The sequence below is a fragment of the Aedes aegypti genome, chromosome 3 (assembly GCF_002204515.2).
Source record: "Aedes aegypti strain LVP_AGWG chromosome 3, AaegL5.0 Primary Assembly, whole genome shotgun sequence".
Taxonomy (NCBI): domain Eukaryota; kingdom Metazoa; phylum Arthropoda; class Insecta; order Diptera; family Culicidae; genus Aedes; species Aedes aegypti.
In genome coordinates, this window is record NC_035109.1 from 216,266,790 (window position 1) to 216,285,723 (window position 18,934).

General features: G+C 42.1%; 1 protein-coding gene and 1 long non-coding RNA gene across 3 annotated transcripts in view; both read right to left on the reverse strand.

The window, feature by feature from the left end:
* Positions 1-3,574, reverse strand: part of LOC110678143 (nuclear transcription factor Y subunit beta-like) — a 13,664-nt gene extending 10,090 nt beyond the window's left edge. Inside the window, exon 1 of the mRNA XM_021850754.1 lies at positions 3,218-3,574. Within this exon, the coding sequence (XP_021706446.1) occupies positions 3,218-3,574 (357 nt within the window). The remainder of the gene's footprint in view (positions 1-3,217) is intronic.
* A 12,951-nt stretch (positions 3,575-16,525) lies between these two features.
* On the reverse strand, positions 16,526-18,521 carry LOC110678664. Of its 2 annotated transcripts, XR_002501818.1 has the most exons (4): positions 18,316-18,521; positions 17,458-17,604; positions 17,206-17,394; positions 16,526-17,032 (listed from the first exon to the last, which is right to left on the reverse strand). It is a non-coding gene; the product is annotated as an uncharacterized LOC110678664 (long non-coding RNA). The 2 variants fall into 2 exon arrangements; XR_002501817.1 differs by having other exon boundaries at positions 16,526-17,394.
* Between the last annotated feature and the right edge of the window lie 413 nt (positions 18,522-18,934).

Genomic DNA, 18,934 nt, shown 5'->3' on the forward strand with positions numbered 1-18,934 from the left:
CGATGGTAGCTGAGGCAGTGATCGATTTGGTTCTGACGATTTCAACCCACTTGGAAAGCGAATCGATGCTGAGCAAAAAGTACTCTCCTTCAATGGGCCCAGCGTAATCGATGTGAACCCGTTGCCATGGATGCGTTGATTTGGGCCACGACAATGGTGCTGATTTGGGCGGACTCTTGGCTGCGGCTGCGCAACTACTGCAACCCTTGACGTGCGCAGTGATGTCCGAATCGATCGACGGCCAGTACACGTAACTGCGCGCAATCGCCTTCATGCGCTGGATTCCCGGATGACCCCGGTGAAGATGGTGCAAACAACGCGCTCGGAAACTGCTCGGAATCACAAGGCGTTCAGCAAACATCACGCACCCTTGAACCGTTGATAACGAGTCGCTACGGTCGAAGAACCGCTGAACATCACGGTCCGGAATGGCTGATTTTGATTGTGGCCAGCCTTGCTGAATGTAGCGATAGACCTTGCTGAGAACAGGGTCGGAACGGGTGGTATGCTGAATCGCCCTGAAATTGAGAGGAAGTGCGTCAACTGCATCTAATGCTACAGATCTTACATCGTTCTCGGTGATGATGCTGGCTACGACGAAGTCTTCTTCCGGCTTGACGTGCTGATTGATTAGCCGGGACAGAATGTCGGCGTTCCCGAACTTTTCGGTATTCACGTAGACGATGTCGAAATCGTAGAGCAGCAGTTGAAGAGCCCAACGCCCAACTTTCTTCGAACCGAAGATTCGAAGCAACGGTGCGTGGTCTGTTTGCAAGGTGAAATGGCGACCAAACACCATCTTGTGGAACTTGGTCACGGCGAAGATGATGGCGAGTCCCTCACGATCTGGCTGACTGTAGGCTTGCTCGGCGGACGTCAGTGCCCTGGATGCGTGCTGCACTACCTTGAGCGACCCATCCGGAAACTTGTGGCTGATGGTCGCTCCGACGCCTACCGATGAAGCATCCGCGGAAACCACTATTCCAAGCTGCGGATTGTAATGCGTCAAAAGCAAGTCTGACTGGAGGATCTGCTTGAAGATGGTGAAGGACTTCTCGTACTCCGCTGTCCAGGCGAACTTCTTATCTGCTTTGAGAAGCTCATCGAGTGGATAGCGAAGCTTGCGCATACTCGGAACGAACTTTCCGTAGTAATTTATCGCTCCCAGGAAAGAGCGGACTTCTGATACGTTGGTAGGAGCGGGCATGTTGCAGATGGCTTCAACTTTAGCTGGATCAGGACGCAGACCTTGCTCGTCGATGAGATGTCCGACGTACTTGATCTGCTGCTGGCCGAACGAGCACTTTTCGGCCTTGATGGTGAATCCGAATTCCTGAATACGACGAAGAACTGCTTCGAGATTGCGCTGATGATCTTCTTCGTTTACGCCACCGACTAGAACGTCATCGAGATACCCCGACGTACATTCAAGCCCAGCGAGCATCGTGTCTACGAGCTGCTGGAATGCTCCAGGTGCCGCCTTTACTCCTGGTGGGAGCCGATTGTATCGATAGAGACCTCTGTGCGTGTTGATGGTGAGCATCTCCCGGCAGCTTTCGTCTACTTCCACCTGCAAGAACGCATCTGACAGGTCGATCTGGCTGAACACCTTGCAGTTCGCTAGCTTAGCGAAAATGTCCTCCGGCAGCGGAAGCGGGTACTGATGTGGTTGAAGGGCGTCATTGAGGCCAGTGGAGTAGTCTCCACAGATGCGAACTGCGCCGCTTGCCTTGCGAACGACGACAATGGGAGCTGCCCACTCTGAGAAGTCGACTGGAGTGATGATGTTCGCCTTCTCAAGCCGATCCAATTCGGCGTCGACGATACTGCACATTGCATACGCTACCGGTCGCTTTGGCCGGAAAACTGGTGTTTTTCCTTCCTTCAGCGTGAACTTCACTTTCGCCTTCGTACACAGTCCCGGTGCGTCGTTGAAAACCTCCGGAAAAAGCTGCTTTGAGGGAGTTGATGGACGTGGAAGAACTGCGAACTGGTTGCAGAAATGGTCCATTGGCACCGACCCGAGATTGAACGCGTCGATGAGGTCTAGTCCAAGCAAGTTGAGCTGTTGCTTGACTACGAAGAATCGACCTATACGCTTCTCCCCATTGAGGCTTACTTCGCAGCTACACTGGAACTTCAGCTTCAGCGGTTTGCCAGACGCTGTTGCGGCTTGCACTGTTGCAGGACTTGATGCAGGTTGCCCGATTTTCTGCCATGTCTGCTCGGAAATGATGCTGATATCCGACGCAGTATCGAGCTGCAGACTGATTTGCCTGCCGTTGATGTCCGCTTTGACAAACCTTCGTCGCTTCCGGATGTTCTTCACCTGCACGCTTCTCGTCGTTGCTTGCTTCGCTGATCTGCTGTACCGCTTGCTTGGAGATTTTATCTTCCTCGCACTGGAGCAATACCCGTCCTTGTGACCCGTTTCACCACAGTCCCTGCACCGATTCTTCTGGAATGGACAATCCTTCGAATAGTGCATGGCACCGCAGTTCCAACACGGAGTTGCTGGACTGGCACCCTTCTGACTGCTGGATCTTGACTCTGGCGATCCTCTTCCGGAACGGAAACTTTTCTTGCTGTGCTGCTTCTTCACTGCTTGCACTGCTGCCGACGAAGACGCTGTCTCTATCATCGCCGTGTCGTGCTTGATGTTGAGAAGCCGCTGACATTCGTCCGAAATTTGCTCCAGCGTTACGTCGTCCCGCTCTTCAATACGACTGAGCAACCTCGTTCTGATCTCCGCATCGCTTTCCGCCTTCAGCCCACAGACGAACATGAGGCACTTGAACTGATCCTCCGACAGTTTCCCTAGCTCGAACTCGACACACAACTTGTTCACCCGACAGGCGAACGTCTTGTAGTCCTCGGTGGCCTGCTTCTTGACTTGCAAGCACCGATACCGTCTGCTGATCACAGACTCTGGCATGCCGAACAAGCTTTTGAGCTTACTCACCGTGTCATCGAACTTGATTTCGTTGGGACTCTTCGGAAGGATGTAACTGGTGTACCTCTCGTGTTCCGACGGGCCTAACTTCCGCAGCAGCAGTCTCACCTTGGCTTCATCGTCGAGTCGAACGGCGTCTTTGGCAAACAGATCCTCGTAACGGACGTACCATCCACCAAAGGTAACGTTTTGGTCCGGTTCGCACCGGAATTCTCGGATGTTACTCGCCAGTGAATCGAGAATTTGCTCCGGATTTGTCGGAACGTTGATGTTGATCGCCGACAATGCCGACCGGAACATGTCCACCTGCTGATTGAGGAGCGCTTGCTGCTGCTGAAATTGCAGATTTATTTGCTGTTGCATCTGCTGGAAGAAGTGCAGCATCATCGGATCGACCGACGAATAATTTTGCTGCGACTGCTGTTGCTGTGCCTGTGGTACGTGGGAGGCAGCTTGTGCACCACTGGGCTGAAGAAGTGGAGGATTCATGTTTGGGATCGACGGTGGCTGCTGCTGATGAAAATTCACTCCCGGTTGGTGATTCGGAGCTGCTGGATTCTGTTGCAGTCCATTTACCGGTGGCACTGATCCTGGCCGGTCACTCCCGGGTGGCGAAAACATTTCGTCTCCCGAAATTCTCCTCCTCTTCCGTAAACGAAACACTTTCACTCACTCGCGCGAAAATGTTCTCAAATTTCACTTTTCCTCGTCGCCACTGTTACGTACGCGCCGGCGGGGTGGTCGTGTGCATGTTAACACATAAATTAGACGCGAACGTACACGATAAACATACTAAAACTTTATTAAAAGAAACGAACTAAAAGTACATGTAATCGCGGGAAGCGCGCGGACTATACAATGGCTGAACAGTTGTTGTTTACTATTCGCGCATCTACGGGTAGCAGTCTGGCTGCTACCAGTGAGCATAGTAGTGATAGTGGTGGTAGCGATCGGTTGATCGCTATGTTGGTCCAGTGGTTCCCAACACAAATTATAGCATGTTTGAGGAGAGAACGCTTTGAATACAAGCAAAAAACAACAATTCTTAGAGTTTGAACCGTAAAGTTACGTATGCTGTTTTTTTCAAGAAATATTAAGAAATTTCTTGACCAAATGGATCAACAAATTTGCTACAGAATTTTATTTCAAATTACATTTTTTCTCAACCGCGAACTGCGATAAAAAAAAGATTTTCCTTATCATTATAGACAAGTAATTTTGCATATTATCAAGATAGGCGATTATTTCTTCTTTTCAGCGGAAAATTTTGCCTAGAAGACAATAATTGATCCTAAAATCTCGAAGCTTGTTATAAAATTGGTAATCATAAACAATAACTTAACCGTTTGGTTTTCTAATTAACAATAGGGCTACAAATGGATCAAGTGAAATCAGCCAATAGTAAAACGTGAATTTCATCATCGAGAACAAAGATGACAAAAAAAGATTTGGCAGTAGACATGAGACGTTTTAAAACTACGTCTTGCTATTTACATTCTAAGCAACGATTATCCAGAAATTTTGAAAATATATATTCAACATGCAGTTTAATTATCCCATCATCTTTTTTTTTCAATTTTTTTAAGGGGGGCCAAGACCACGTTTCGGAGGGGACGGGTTTGGCATGTAGAACCTATAATTTCCCAAGGAAGCTTGAAAAAGTTTCGTGAACTATGTAGAAAGTCTCTCTGGTAGGTATAGAACTAATTGACTCTAAGAATATCCAATATTGAAACATTGAAGCAAATGTCAAACAGTACTTGGTGGCAAAACGTAGTTAGCCAGGATTTTTTAATGGATTACAATCATCTATAGATATATTTTAGGGTATGATATTACAATTTTTCAAATCTTTGTTTTATTCATGTTTTTTAGATGTGTATTAAACCACCATCAATTTTAGACAAAAATCGTTGCTATTTTTTTGTCATGATAAATGCTCTGTACATTTAGATTGAGTTAAGTTTTTTCAATTGCTTTTTATTTAATAACCCCTCTACCGGCGACTGCGATAACTTTTTTGTTTTTCGATATTTTTGCAACATTTTTTTACATGGTCTCAAAAAACTCTTCTTGTTTTGGAATATGTGTCGATATTGATCATTGGTCACCTGGATCCGAAGATGTACCAAAATTCCTTGGGGGACCGACACGTTTTCATAACCCACGTGAATATCTCAGGCTACAGAATTTTTATCTTATTCGGATATTTACTCCTCGAAATGATACATTAATGTGAGTTTGTTGTGAAAAAATGAAACAATTTGGTGCAGCCGTTTTTGAGTAGAGAGCATTCATGTTTCTGGTACCACGCTGCACAAATAAAGATTTTGAAAATCCTAAAAAACCTCAAATCGTAACTTTCAGATTTCTCCAAGAATACTGAACCGATTTGTATGATTTGTTTAGAGTAAGCTCCTTGTTACATGGCACTGTATAGTACACATTTTATTTTGTTGATAAATTGACCAAAAACAAAATGGCCACCAAAGACATTTTACCGTTTCGATTCATATTACGGACAGCATCGTCTTCCGAACATTCTACTTTGTATGGGAAATATTTCACACGAAATGTTTCAATTTTTGTAGCTCAAAAGTTCTCATTTTCAAGGCTTGTTATTATAAGCTTTTTCCATGCCCAACTGCCTTAGACGTCTCTTTAATGAGTTAACGATTTCAATTAATGACTTGTCTTTTCTAGTAATAATTTTCATGAGCTGTCCAGAATTCGAATCAAAGTGTCCGGTATATGAGGCAAAAGTGAAGTCCCCCAAGGAACATCGAAATATCTTTAAAACTAGCTCACCAATGATTAATATCGACACGGATTCTCATACTAGAAGATTTTTTAAGATCTTGTTAAAAAATGGTGCAAAAATATTGAGAAACAAAAAAGTTATCACGATTTGAATATTTTTTTAGCGGTAAAAAATAAAGCAGAGGGCAGAGGGGATAAGCATGTAAACTCATTTCGCCTGTGAAACATTTGAACTGCTTCCGCAAATACAATTATTCAATATCATAATCTTCATAATAAATAAAATTGATTTTGACAAGTCAAGATAATAATGTTCCCTAAAACCTTGATATAAGCAATAAATATAATTTAAGGAATGATACATGTAAAGAAATTTAAACGAGCTTTTTAGTAAAACCTAATTAGGATCATTGTTACCTTCATACTTCTTCTTTTTCTTGGCACGTCCTCACTGGGACAGAGCCTGCTTCTCAGCTAAGTGTTCTTTTGAACACTTCCATAGTTATTAACTGAGAGTTTTCTTTGCCTAAGTTGCCATTATCGCATTCGTATATCGTGTGGCAGGTACGATGATACTCTATGCCCAGGGAAATCAAGAAAATTTCCATTACGAAAAGATCCTGGACCGACCGGGAATCGAACCCAGACGCCTTCAGCATGGCTTTGCTTTGTAGCCGCGGACTTATCTACCATAATTCGTATATCGCAGTTAAATACAGTAGGGTAGAAGCACCGGTTTTGGCCATACGCCAGTTGTAGCCACAGTGGATTATACACCGTTTTACATAGCCAATCACCATGAAACCTTTTGTGTTCAGTAGATCACATTCATATGATAGAGCTACATTCTTTACTCGTCCAAATTGATTCAAAACATAAGAAAAACAATTCATGTTCCTTATAATTTTAAGTTCCATACACCTAATTTGGCCAGGGCACTCCTAATTTGGCCACCCTCATGAGAAATCAATGCAATTGGCCAATTTAGGAACCGAAGTTAAATCACTAGCCGAAATTGGTTCCGTTGGCCTATAATAACCAACGGGATTTTGAAAGCGAAAAAATGGGTTTAGCTCAGTTTTGACATTTTACACACATAATATGGATTGAGGGTTTGTTGCGGCGTGCAACTGGGACTTTGCTCGGGTGAGCGGGGATGGAACGATCGGTTGATCTTCCGTCCACCTGTTGCCGGGAGCAACAGGGCACAAGACCGATAGCTCGACTGCAGGGGGATCTTGCAACTCTAGCCTTAAAAAAGGCTGATTGGCTTACACTGGTGGAGGGAAAGGCGGTTTGGAACTTTTACTTAACTACTGTATTGTCTCTAGTTCTTAATGGTATAAAGGTTGAATGAAAACTGAATGGAATCTTGCGCATGCAAGTTTCTTAAATAGGCTGTAGGTAAACAACAACTTTACATGCGCAGCGGTGTGGGGACGATGGTGGAAATTTCCACTGCATGCTATGTATTACTGAGCGAACGATGCTCGGGCGGGTGTCTTCACGCAATACATAGCTGGGATAGATGGTTGGTCGGCTTGACTGCGTACAGGTACATATTCGATCATGTCGCTCGGAAGGATGGTAAGGGGAAGCAAAACTAACGACGTACTGCGTGTGTGTGAGTTATTTGGGGTGGTTGTTAGTTTGGTATTGGAGGCCGATATACTCGCGGCGGCTCGAGATTAGTAGGGACAGGGGTGTGAGGGACACACATACAAACGGAAACTTCGCGTTGGCGGCGAACATACTCCCCGGTTAAAAGATGTAAAGGGATGGGTTCAATGGAGGACTTGGTATGACTACAAAATTCACGGTGATGGGGAACTCAGGGACTCGACTCATAAGAACTGTCAGGGTGGAAAGATAACATTTCAAAGGCTTCCATTTCTTAAAAACTTATAGACTCTGGCCGAAAAGGGAAAGGGATGGTGAATTCAAGACTGGCTTATTACGACAAACATGCTCGGAAAGGGGGAACTCAGCAAGTCAACTCTAGGATTGGTAGGATGGAAACATTAACTTACTACGGCTTAACAGATAATCTCAAAGGGATGGAAGGAACTACGGACTGATTTGCGGAGGGAACTGCTTGACTCACAGGATATCAGAAAACGGAATCACACGGCACCGCTAAAACGTCAAATAGTGAACCCGTGCATCGGTCCATTATGGATCAATGCACGAGTTCACTAATTTGACGTTTGAGCGTTGCCGAATTCACTCGTTTCCATGGTCACATAAATAACACGGTCCATGGATCAATGCACGAGTTCACTAATTTGACGTTTAAGCGGTGCCGAATTCACCGGTTGCTATGGTCCCATAAATAACACGGCACCGCTAAAACGTCAAATAGTGAACCCGTGCATCCATGGACCGATGCACGAGTTCATTAATTTGACGTTTGAGCGGTGCCGAATTCACTGGTTTCCATGGTCACATAAATAACACGGCTCCGCTCAAACGTCAAATAATGAACTCGTGCATCGGTCTATAAACACAGAATGAACGCACGTGTTATTTACGTGACCATGTGACCAAATTAGTGAACTCGAACATCGGTCCATGGATAACAATGGATTATGATCCACGATGCTATATGAAAAAGGCGAAGGAAAAAAACACGTATGTTTTCACGTAGCAATGTTGTGTGGATTATTATGAGTGCAATGTTAACGATCAGAGGTGGTAGCGACTGAATGCCTTCAAATTAAAAACTTTAGATACCTTATGCTTGAAAAAAAAAACCTAACAGGAACATAAAAGAGACCAAGCGGTAACAAAAAAGAGACCATACAACAATCAAGACAACAAAAATAAGCCAAATAAAAGGGTGTGTTCGTGTCCGTTGGATTGATTGTAAATTACAAGTATTACTGCTTGTTTTACTATACGCTATTTTATGATTTTTGTCAGGAATTCCATCAGCAACTAATTCTCGCGGAACATTACTAAAGGACCTATCTAACATTGAGAGGCTCTCTTTGTTTACTTTCTCTTTCATTAATAACTGAGTCACATTAACCTCTTCTGTTGCGTTTTTTGTATGAAACGCTAGTCAAGGAAATTGACTTTCGATCTATAGTGAAAAACTTCCCAAAATCATTAGTATTCCACTGTTATAATCGAAAGAGAACGAGAGAGGAGAGAATCTCTCATTTGTACATAGGTCCTTTAGTAATGTTCCGCGAGAATTCATGTTTCTTTTCGAAGAAATGCCTCCATAACATTAGTTTAAGATGTTTTCAAGAGTTCAACCTGGATTTTTAAAAGATACGACTAAAAATTACCCCAGGAGACTCCGTCATGAATTTCTCAAGGAAATCCTTCGAAGATTCTCTTACAATTTTCTCAAGAATATCCTGGAGTTCATCCAGTAATTGTACAATCTCATTTCGCTGGAATTTCGTCCACGATTTTTTAATGATTTACTCCAAAATTGTCAATCAGTTTTCCAAGATTTCGATCAAGAATTTCTCCGGAAGTGCCTTTAAAAAACACTCCATAGACTACTTTTATGATTTCTTTGGAAATTTCAGTGGATATATATATATTTTTTTAATTTCTTTAAGAAGTTTCCCAGCGATGTTGTCAAGGACATTTTAAGAAAGTATTTTAAGGATTCCTAGAGAAAATAATATTAATCTCTAGTAAAAAATGTGTTGTAATTCTTGATGAACTCTTGCAAGGATTTCTGAAAAACTCCCAAACTTCTAAGGAAGTTTTGGTGGTTTTTCTAGATAAACTCCTAAAATAATTATTGAATAAATAATCAACTGAATCCCTGGATAAAATCCTGTGGGAATTTTTGGAGGCATTCCTTGAAAAACATTGAACAGAATTACTGAAGAAAATTATATAGAAATGGTCAGAATAATTGCTGTTGTATTTAGTGGTATGAAACCTCAAAATGATGTTTTGAAAAATCCATGGAGATTATTCATTTCGTTAGAAATACTTTTTACAGATATGTATTAACATATAGACCGAGTATCTAAAAAAGGCTTGCTACCCTGCAACAATGAACATTATAAAAAAAGGTTCAAATTTTGGCTATGTTCCGAATATGACTAACTTTGTAGTCCTATGATTAAGGCAAAAAACTAACCATACATCATCAAATGTAACAACATAAGTCACATTTATTCAAATAACTTGACAAGGTTGATTCTGCACTTATTGTTTGACCCATAAGACGGGATTTTCTACAAATTGTATTACCCCAGTAATCAAATAGCAATTTAATTATCCGTATAATAGCCCTATAAGACCAGAACGGTCAATCAGCTTGATAAAAGGCTAATTCAAGCCAAACTTTTCAATCCGACGTATCTGCAAAAATAAACAAATCGAGATTTGCTTTGCATGGGCTTGACAAACGCATAATCTACCTATTGTGTCTATAAAAGTATTCCTACATCCATTTTTTGATTTTTAGAAATAAATTAAAATTATGCCCTATGTGCACTTTACTCAGTGTTTTTAATTTGGCTACATACACCCTTCGTTTGCAAAGCGACTCAACTGTCAACATTTTTCATGCTAGCACATACACCGTACATATGCTCATAGTAAAGCGACCTATATGTAGAATCAAAACATAAAATTTCGAACACCAGATACGTCATACTGCTTCCAAATCACTAAACATGTTGGAAATCGAGAGAATTGGATTTCCACAGTTGAGCGAGCTGACGGGTCGGCAAACTGATGTGGAACATCATCAGTATTCGGTTTAAGACAATATTTCTCACCAAATTTCGCACAAGAACTGTTCTCCTCCTGCTTTTGTTATTTACGGCTCCGTCCGGTGCTCCTCTTAGTCGAGTTGAAATTGGAAACATTCGGAAACTAATATTCGTTGTCGTTGAAAGTTGAAACTGACGAATTGACTAAGTTTAATAAGTTTTATGGGAATTTGCAAACCGGTGTATGTGCAACTTCAAAACAATACTGGTGTATATGACGTGACGGATGTGCAAAACGAACTGTCAAACCGACGCATCAAGCAAGGTGTATGTATCAATCAAGGTATGGTATCGACGAATCATCCATGGTGTATGTGAGCAGCACAAAGCAAAAGGGTTTATTCTCTAATTTTACCTGTTTTTCAACTAAATTCAAAACAAATCGGATTTGTTTAATAGTGGTTAGAAACAGTGTTCTTTTTTTCAACTTATAGTAGACATCGCAATAGAAAAAATGCAAAACATTTTAAACAGGATTTTAAATGCTTTACAATATTTTGCATCGCATTTTTCTCGAAACCATCCGAGTGTTAGATACGCCGATTTGAAAAATCATGCTTGAATTGACTTGATACAAAAAGAAAAGACTTGACCCAAAAGAATTAGAAACAAAAATTTGACAACACTTCTGGATGTCCTTCGTAATACCGCACCACTACAAACCTGCACACAAACACATCCATCTCCAAAAGCTTGCGCGCACTCTCACACATACACATGTGAACGCCCACTAGAAACCCCACACGCTGCGATGCGACACACAGCAGGCTGAGATCCCGCGCGAGAAAAATGCGACACAAAGAGGAAGAAAAGTGAGGTTATTTAAATTTTCGTTTCACGTCTGACGAAAGCCACTTCTAAATTTTCATTTTTCACATCACATTTCTGACCGAAAGCACGATATTTCATTTGCATGGGATAATTTTGCACCTAATCTAGGGGATTATTACCGATTCGAATAAATCACACGCGAAATTCACGTAAAAACTCGACTGCGAAATCCGCTGATCAAAATGATGCAAACCTGCGCTTGCCGAACAAACTCACGATTGATTGATAAAAACTTGCTTGCTTCTCTTCTTGCTCAGCAGCCGCTTAGTATTTTAGTTTCGGTTTGATGGTGTGCGTGATAACAAGGGCATGAAAATTGCTGGGCCTTTTCCAGAACGCCCAACGAAAAAAGTGAATAGGGTCCTGAAATTTGAATAAATTTGAATAAAAATTTGAATAAATTCTCGAAGACTTATTCATACACACTCAAGTCAAAAAAGTTAACAAACTTACTTTATCAATCCTACGTGTTTCGCAGACGAAATTCTACACGTTCCGCTCTAAACCAACTCGATTTTTCACTTTTAGAACGTTTAATTTCCGGATTTACAAAACGACGAAAGTAAGATTCTCCACTTTCGGAACCTAACCGCTACTTTCGCCGCTCCGTTGTATGGGAGACATAGTGATTTAACTACGAATCAAAACAAAACACTACTTGAATCGATTTTACACTGGTACAAAAACGTCGTAAGAGCATCTTTAACGGGAGCGACTATTCGGGTGAGTAAAATGATCACCCCCTGAGTTGTCATTTTAGTTTAGTCACTCATTCTCACACCGGTGGCTACCATATTTAGTAACTCGTTTCCGTACCGGTCATTGCCTTTTTGGGTTAACATATGAGTTCTTGCATACTCTGAGATAACGCCCTAAAAGCCATTGGTAACCACGTGCGTAGCTCGTTGTTTCTGAGCAAATGAAAGAAATAGCACTCAAACCAACATCACGGGCAGGTAGATATTAATCCTTTCTTCCCCATAGCGTTGTTGAATAACATGAAAAATCCATTCAAATGCTCAGAAACAAACGAGCTACACACTATGGTTTATCAATGGCTTTTAGGGCGAGATCAGAAGTTATGCGAGATGTTGTTGAAAATAATGGTGATCCATTTCATGGTTGGGAAATTTGGCAACTCTGCCTGGGAGATCAATGTATTAATACTCTGGTGCGAAAATTCATTTTAGAATTCCATCAGAAATTTTTTGAGATCTTTACTGAAATCCGACTGGAATGCTAATTGATTGGGAATCCTTGCCAATTCTAGTGGCATCACATGTAAATCGTGCAAAGAAATAATGCAAAATTTGGACAGTAATTATTTGTGAATCGCGACTGGAATCCTTGGGATACCGACTGGAATCCTTTAGGAATACCCGACTGGAATCCTTAGGATTCCCACTGGAATACCTTGGGATCTCACCTGGCAAATCCTTGGAGGATTCCCACTGGGAATCCTGGGATTCCCACTGGAATCCTTTGGGATTCCCATGGAAATCCTGGATTCCACTGGAATCCTTGGGATTCCCACTGGAATCCTTGGGATTCCCACTGGAATCCTTGGGATTCCCACTGGAATCCTTGGGATTCCCACTGGAATCCTTGGGATTCCCACTGGAATCCTTGGGATTCCCACTGGAATCCTTGGGATTCCCGACCTTGGATCCACTGGATCCTTGGGATTCCACTGGAATCCTTGGGATTCCCACTGGAATCCTTGGATTCCCACTGGAATCCTTGGGATTCCGACTGGAATCCTTGGGATTCCCGACTGGAATCCTTGGGATTCCGACTGGAATCCTTGGGATTCCGACTGGAATCCTTGGGATTCGACTGGAATCCTTGGGATTCCGACTGCAAATCCTTGGGATTCCGACTGAAATCCCTTGGGATTCCGACTGAAAAATCCTTGGGATTCCGACTGAAAATCCTTGGGATTCCGACTGAAAATCCTTGGGATTCCGACTGAAATCCTTGGGATTCCGACTGGAATCCTTGGGATTCCGACTGGAATCCTTGGGATTCCGACTGGAATCCTTGGGATTCCGACTGGAATCCTTGGGATTCCGACTGGAATCCTTGGGATTCCGACTGGAATCCTGGATCGGGATCCTGTCCGACTGAATCCTTGGGATTCCGACTGGAATCCTTGGATTCCGACTGGAATCCTTGGGATTCCGACTGGAATCCTTGGGATTCCGACTGGAATCCTTGGGATTCCGACTGGAATCCTTGGGATTCCGACTGGAATCCTTGGGATTCCGACTGGAATCCTTGGGATTCCGACTGGAATCCTTGGGATTCCGACTGGAATCCTTGGGATTCCGACTGGAATCCTTGGGATTCCGACTGGAATCCTTGGGATTCCGACTGGAATCCTTGGGATTCCGACTGGAATCCTTGGGATTCCGACTGGAATCCTTGGGATTCCGACTGGAATCCTTGGGATTCCGACTGGAATCCTTGGGATTCCGACTGGAATCCTTGGGATTCCGACTGGAATCCTTGGGATTCCGACTGGAATCCTTGGGATTCCGACTGGAATCCTTGGGATTCCGACTGGAATCCTTGGGATTCCGACTGGAATCCTTGGGATTCCGACTGGAATCCTTGGGATTCCGACTGGAATCCTTGGGATTCCGACTGGAATCCTTGGGATTCCGACTGGAATCCTTGGGATTCCGACTGGAATCCTTGGGATTCCGACTGGAATCCTTGGGATTCCGACTGGAATCCTTGGGATTCCGACTGGAATCCTTGGGATTCCGACTGGAATCCTTGGGATTCCGACTGGAATCCTTGGGATTCCGACTGGAATCCTTGGGATTCCGACTGGAATCCTTGGGATTCCGACTGGAATCCTTGGGATTCCGACTGGAATCCTTGGGATTCCGACTGGAATCCTTGGGATTCCGACTGGAATCCTTGGGATTCCGACTGGAATCCTTGGATTCCGACTGGAATCCTTGGGATTCCGACTGGAATCCTTGGGATTCCGACTGGAATCCTTGGGATTCCGACTGGAATCCTTGGGATTCCGACTGGAATCCTTGGGATTCCGACTGGAATCCTTGGATTCCGACTGGAATCCTTGGGACTGGAATCCATGGATCCCAATGATTCCAGTGGGAATCCCAAGGATTCCAGTGGGAATCCCAAGGATTCCAGTGGGAATCCCAATTATTCCAGTGGGAATCCCAAGGATTCCAGTGGGAATCCCAAGGATTCCAGTGGGAATCCCAAGGATTCCAGTGGGAATCCAGTGGGAATCCCGAGGATTCCAGTGGGAATCCCGAGGATTCCAGTGGGAATCCCGAGGATTCCAGTGGGAATCCCGAGGATTCCAGTGGGAATCCCGAGGATTCCAGTGGGAATCCCGAGGATTCCAGTGGGAATCCCGAGGATTCCAGTGGGAATCCCGAGGATTCCAGTGGGAATCCCGAGGATTCCAGTGGGAATCCCGAGGATTCCAGTGGGAATCCCGAGGATTCCAGTGGGAATCCCGAGGATTCCAGTGGGAATCCCGAGGATTCCAGTGGGAATCCCGAGGATTCCAGTGGGAATCCCGAGGATTCCAGTGGGAATCCCGAGGATTCCAGTGGGAATCCCGAGGATTCCAGTGGGAATCCCGAGGATTCCAGTGGGAATCCCGAGGATTCCAGTGGGAATCCCAAGGATTCCAGTCGGAATCCCAAAATCCTAGAATTCTCCGAAATCGATAAATTCTTACGAGAAATCGAATATTTCATGAACTTCTATCGGATTTCCAATAATTGCATCAGATTCCTAGTATTATATCAAAATCTTGATGTTTTACCTGAATTCCAAAAATTTTGTAATATCTACTTCATGCGCATCAGATTTCCAAAACTCCCACCAGAATTTCGTATCTCACACCGTATGCTTGAATTTAAATCGAATAGCAGCGCAACTATCGCGCTGCTAAATTTGCTCACCCGATGCTTTCCGAAAGCAGCGCTGTCTTTTTGCTACCCCGGTTAGCAGCGCCCGGTACGGATCAGCGTAATGATACTGCGCTATGTAATTTAGTTTAGTCGCGCACCGTTACGGTTGCTCTAAGTAACTGAAACGGCTTATCATTTTGTCATACATTTTTTGTGGGAAATGATAGGAGCTACCTACACTGTAAGGTCAAAGTACCCTTTAAAGGGTAAAAAAGTACCCTCTTTGAGAGAAACTAGTTTAACTCATAAAAAGAGTAAAGGGCCTTTACTCTTTAAAGAGTAAACGGCTTGTGCGTCAGATTAACGAGTGAATTTTACCCACTATCCGGAACATATATTTTGAGAAACAGAGTAATATTTACTCTTTATGCATATATGAAAATTTAATTTGATTCTAATGTTTATTTTCGGTAAATTATCAACTATAACAACTCCTTAATAAAACCACAACTTTTTATTCAATGAAGTATTTACATTTTACAATAGTTACTATGTGATTTATTAGTTAATACTGAATTATTTTGCGGCTGGCATGGCAAACGGGGATGCTGCTTCCTAATATGCGGGACATTGTAGAGAATAAGTAAGGACTTCAGATCACTAAATTAACGGAACGAATTACAGTTCAGATTGTTAATACGTTTTATTCTTCACTCATCCAGAATCACTCCGATAACAACCTCCTACTACATTTCTCTCCAACTCACTGACTGTCCATTTTCTAGCCTACCACGATGCAAGGTTTTATCTTTCATCTCCTCCTGATACTCTACAGACATGCAACGGGATGGATTTGGTCGCAAAAGCATCCTGTCAAATATATTTATTTTGCTTGATAAGATCACGACAGGAATAAAAACTGTACATACCTTGGAACTATCTGAATTTTGATTTGCTAGCTTCGTCATTCTTGAGTCTTCATAAATCTTAAAGTTTAACAGTCACTGCTCTGATAAAGAAATAGTGTATTGCAAGTTGCAAGATATTTTTCACCCAGTATGGAGTAAACTACCGGAATATATAAAAGGATACAAAATACCCTTTATTTGGGAAAAAATAAGTACCCACTATTTGACGTTTCCATATATCAGCAAATAATGGGTATTTTTTCCCCATTAAAGAGTAATTCCGAGTTTACAGTGAGTGTTTTAACGCGAGCTGATTACATGCAAAATTTAGGTGATATACACAGTAACAAAATGTTAAAAAGTTGATTCATTTTAAACTAGTTTTAGAAGAAACCCAAGTTACACCAAGCATTATAACATTACACTTATTCTACTGCATATCAACAATACTGATGCGACATTGCTTTTATTCGACAAACTGTCAAGCAAAAGAGCATTAATGCTACATTACAAATGTATCAATGCACTAATACTACTTTATGAATTGCTTGGTTGCTTTATAAACATTCTGGCATTAGTTCGACTATATCAGGGCCTTTTTCCACTTTTAAACTACTTTAATAATAGGCTTACGGCAATGCGGCTGCTGTATTTAAGCAATGATATAATGCTCCATGGTTCTTGGGAAGGTTGTGATTCTTCTTAATTAACTTCCTCAAAACCGTATGAAAGTTACTTACGTTGATTTGAAAAAGTAATCGAGAAATACTCAAATTTTAGGACCATCATGCTTTTAGGACTATATTATAGCGTGCGCTGGAATAAGGGCGTAAATCGCATGATCGATTTCTCTTCATCTATAGGAGGGTGGGTGTACCGCTGTCAACTAATGGCTTTTAGGGTGTTAAGCTAAGTATGCTGTTTCGGTAAAGATAAATAAAGAAATTACTTGACTGAATGAACAGAGAGCCACGTTTGAAGTGACATTTCTTCTCAACAGCGTACTGCGATCAGAAAAATGTGATTTTCTGGACCATTTCTTGGAAGAAATTTTCCACGCATCCACGCATTCTACACAATATCGCATATACCTTCCATTATCCTTGTGAATGACTCTTTCACTATCGCATCCCTTAATTTTGAGTCCGACGGTACAAGTCGGGTAGGCATTTTGGTGCAGCAAAGTTCGCTCACTCTTTTGGCCCCCATGGGGTACCTTTCTCGGACTTCCCCACGCTTGCTTGGTATCCGTACAGGACAAGTATTCCACTTGGTCAGATCTATGAATAGTATTCAAACACAAGTTATTTATTATAGAATGTTTATTATGCTAACAGACTTACCGATTGAGATGAAGCAAACAGGCCACGATATGTTTGCAACGACCTGTTCCTGCTTTACATGAACAGCACAGGATCCATCCGGAAGCAGTATTTGTAATTTTCAAATTGATTTCGTGTGGTGTGTGGCCTGGGTGCGATAATAGGGTCCTAAAATGTTTAATGAAATCTTGTTTTTATCTAAGAACACGAAAGAGCATGTTACTTCAACTACTTTAGTATTTTTTTCCGCTCAAATAACGGTTATATCACATTTAAACTTCAATTGGGTCCTAAAATGTTTAATGAAATCTTGTTTTTATTTAATGACACAAAAGATCATGTTACTGCAACTATTTTAGCAATTTTTCCCGTTCAAATAACGGCTACATCATATTTAAACATTAATTTAAAAATTTGGTCCATAAATGAACCTTGACACTTATGATCATGTTTGACGTTCGTCTAATCGACAAAAACACCACAGGGCTTTTAGTTTTAACACTGGGATTGCTCCTATCTGACATTTTAGAAGGGACACGGAAAGCAAAATACACCCAAAATTTGAGTTTAAGCCAAAGAGTGTGACAAAATCTAAAAAAATGTTTTTTGGACTTAAACAAAAGAAAAACATTAAAAAATTGAGTAAACATGTGTTATTAGCCTAAACTTAAGCGTTTGGCATTAAAATTGGGGCAGGCCTTTAGGACCCTATTAAAAAATTGGGTCCATAAATGAACCTTGACACTTTTGATTATGTTTGACGTTCGCTTAGTCGACAAAAACACCACAGGGCTTTTAGTTTTAACGCTGGGGTGTTGAACGGGACAATGACTACCTCATCTATCAATAACCTTTGATTCCCTCTCTCAATTACCCTACCTTTCATGCTCAATATCCTTTGATCCTTTGTTGACGTTTATCAGTTAGTTACCAAACAGTGAGCGATACAGAACGTTTGTACTTTTCAATACCGGTCAATAAAACGTAAATATAGTTTGTATCCGCGTGTTTGTTTTCTCCGTCGGTGTTCCGAATTCCCGTTGGCCATTCCGCTGTATGTTCACCTCGACTCTGCCGTCATGGGGTTGTTCCTATCTGACATTTCGGAAGGGACACGGAAAACAAAATATACCCAAAATTTGAGTTTAAGCCAAGGGGTGTGACAAAATCTAAAATAGACATAAACAAAATGTTTTTTGGACTAAAACGAAAAACATTAAAAAAATGAGTAAACATGTGCTTTTGGCCTAAACTTAAGCGTATGGCACTAAAATTGTGACAGGGCTTTAGGACCCTATTGGGTTACGTAGCCTTTAATACAAACTTCTTGGTCAGTTCTGTTGGTGTACCCGCATAATTATAATTATGAACCATACTTGTACTGTTTCTCATATTGTCCACAACAATTTGAACCCATATCTGAACAATATCGTGAACCATGAGTAATAACAATAAAGCAACAATCACAGAAACGGTTTTGACAGTTTGGCGAACGGTA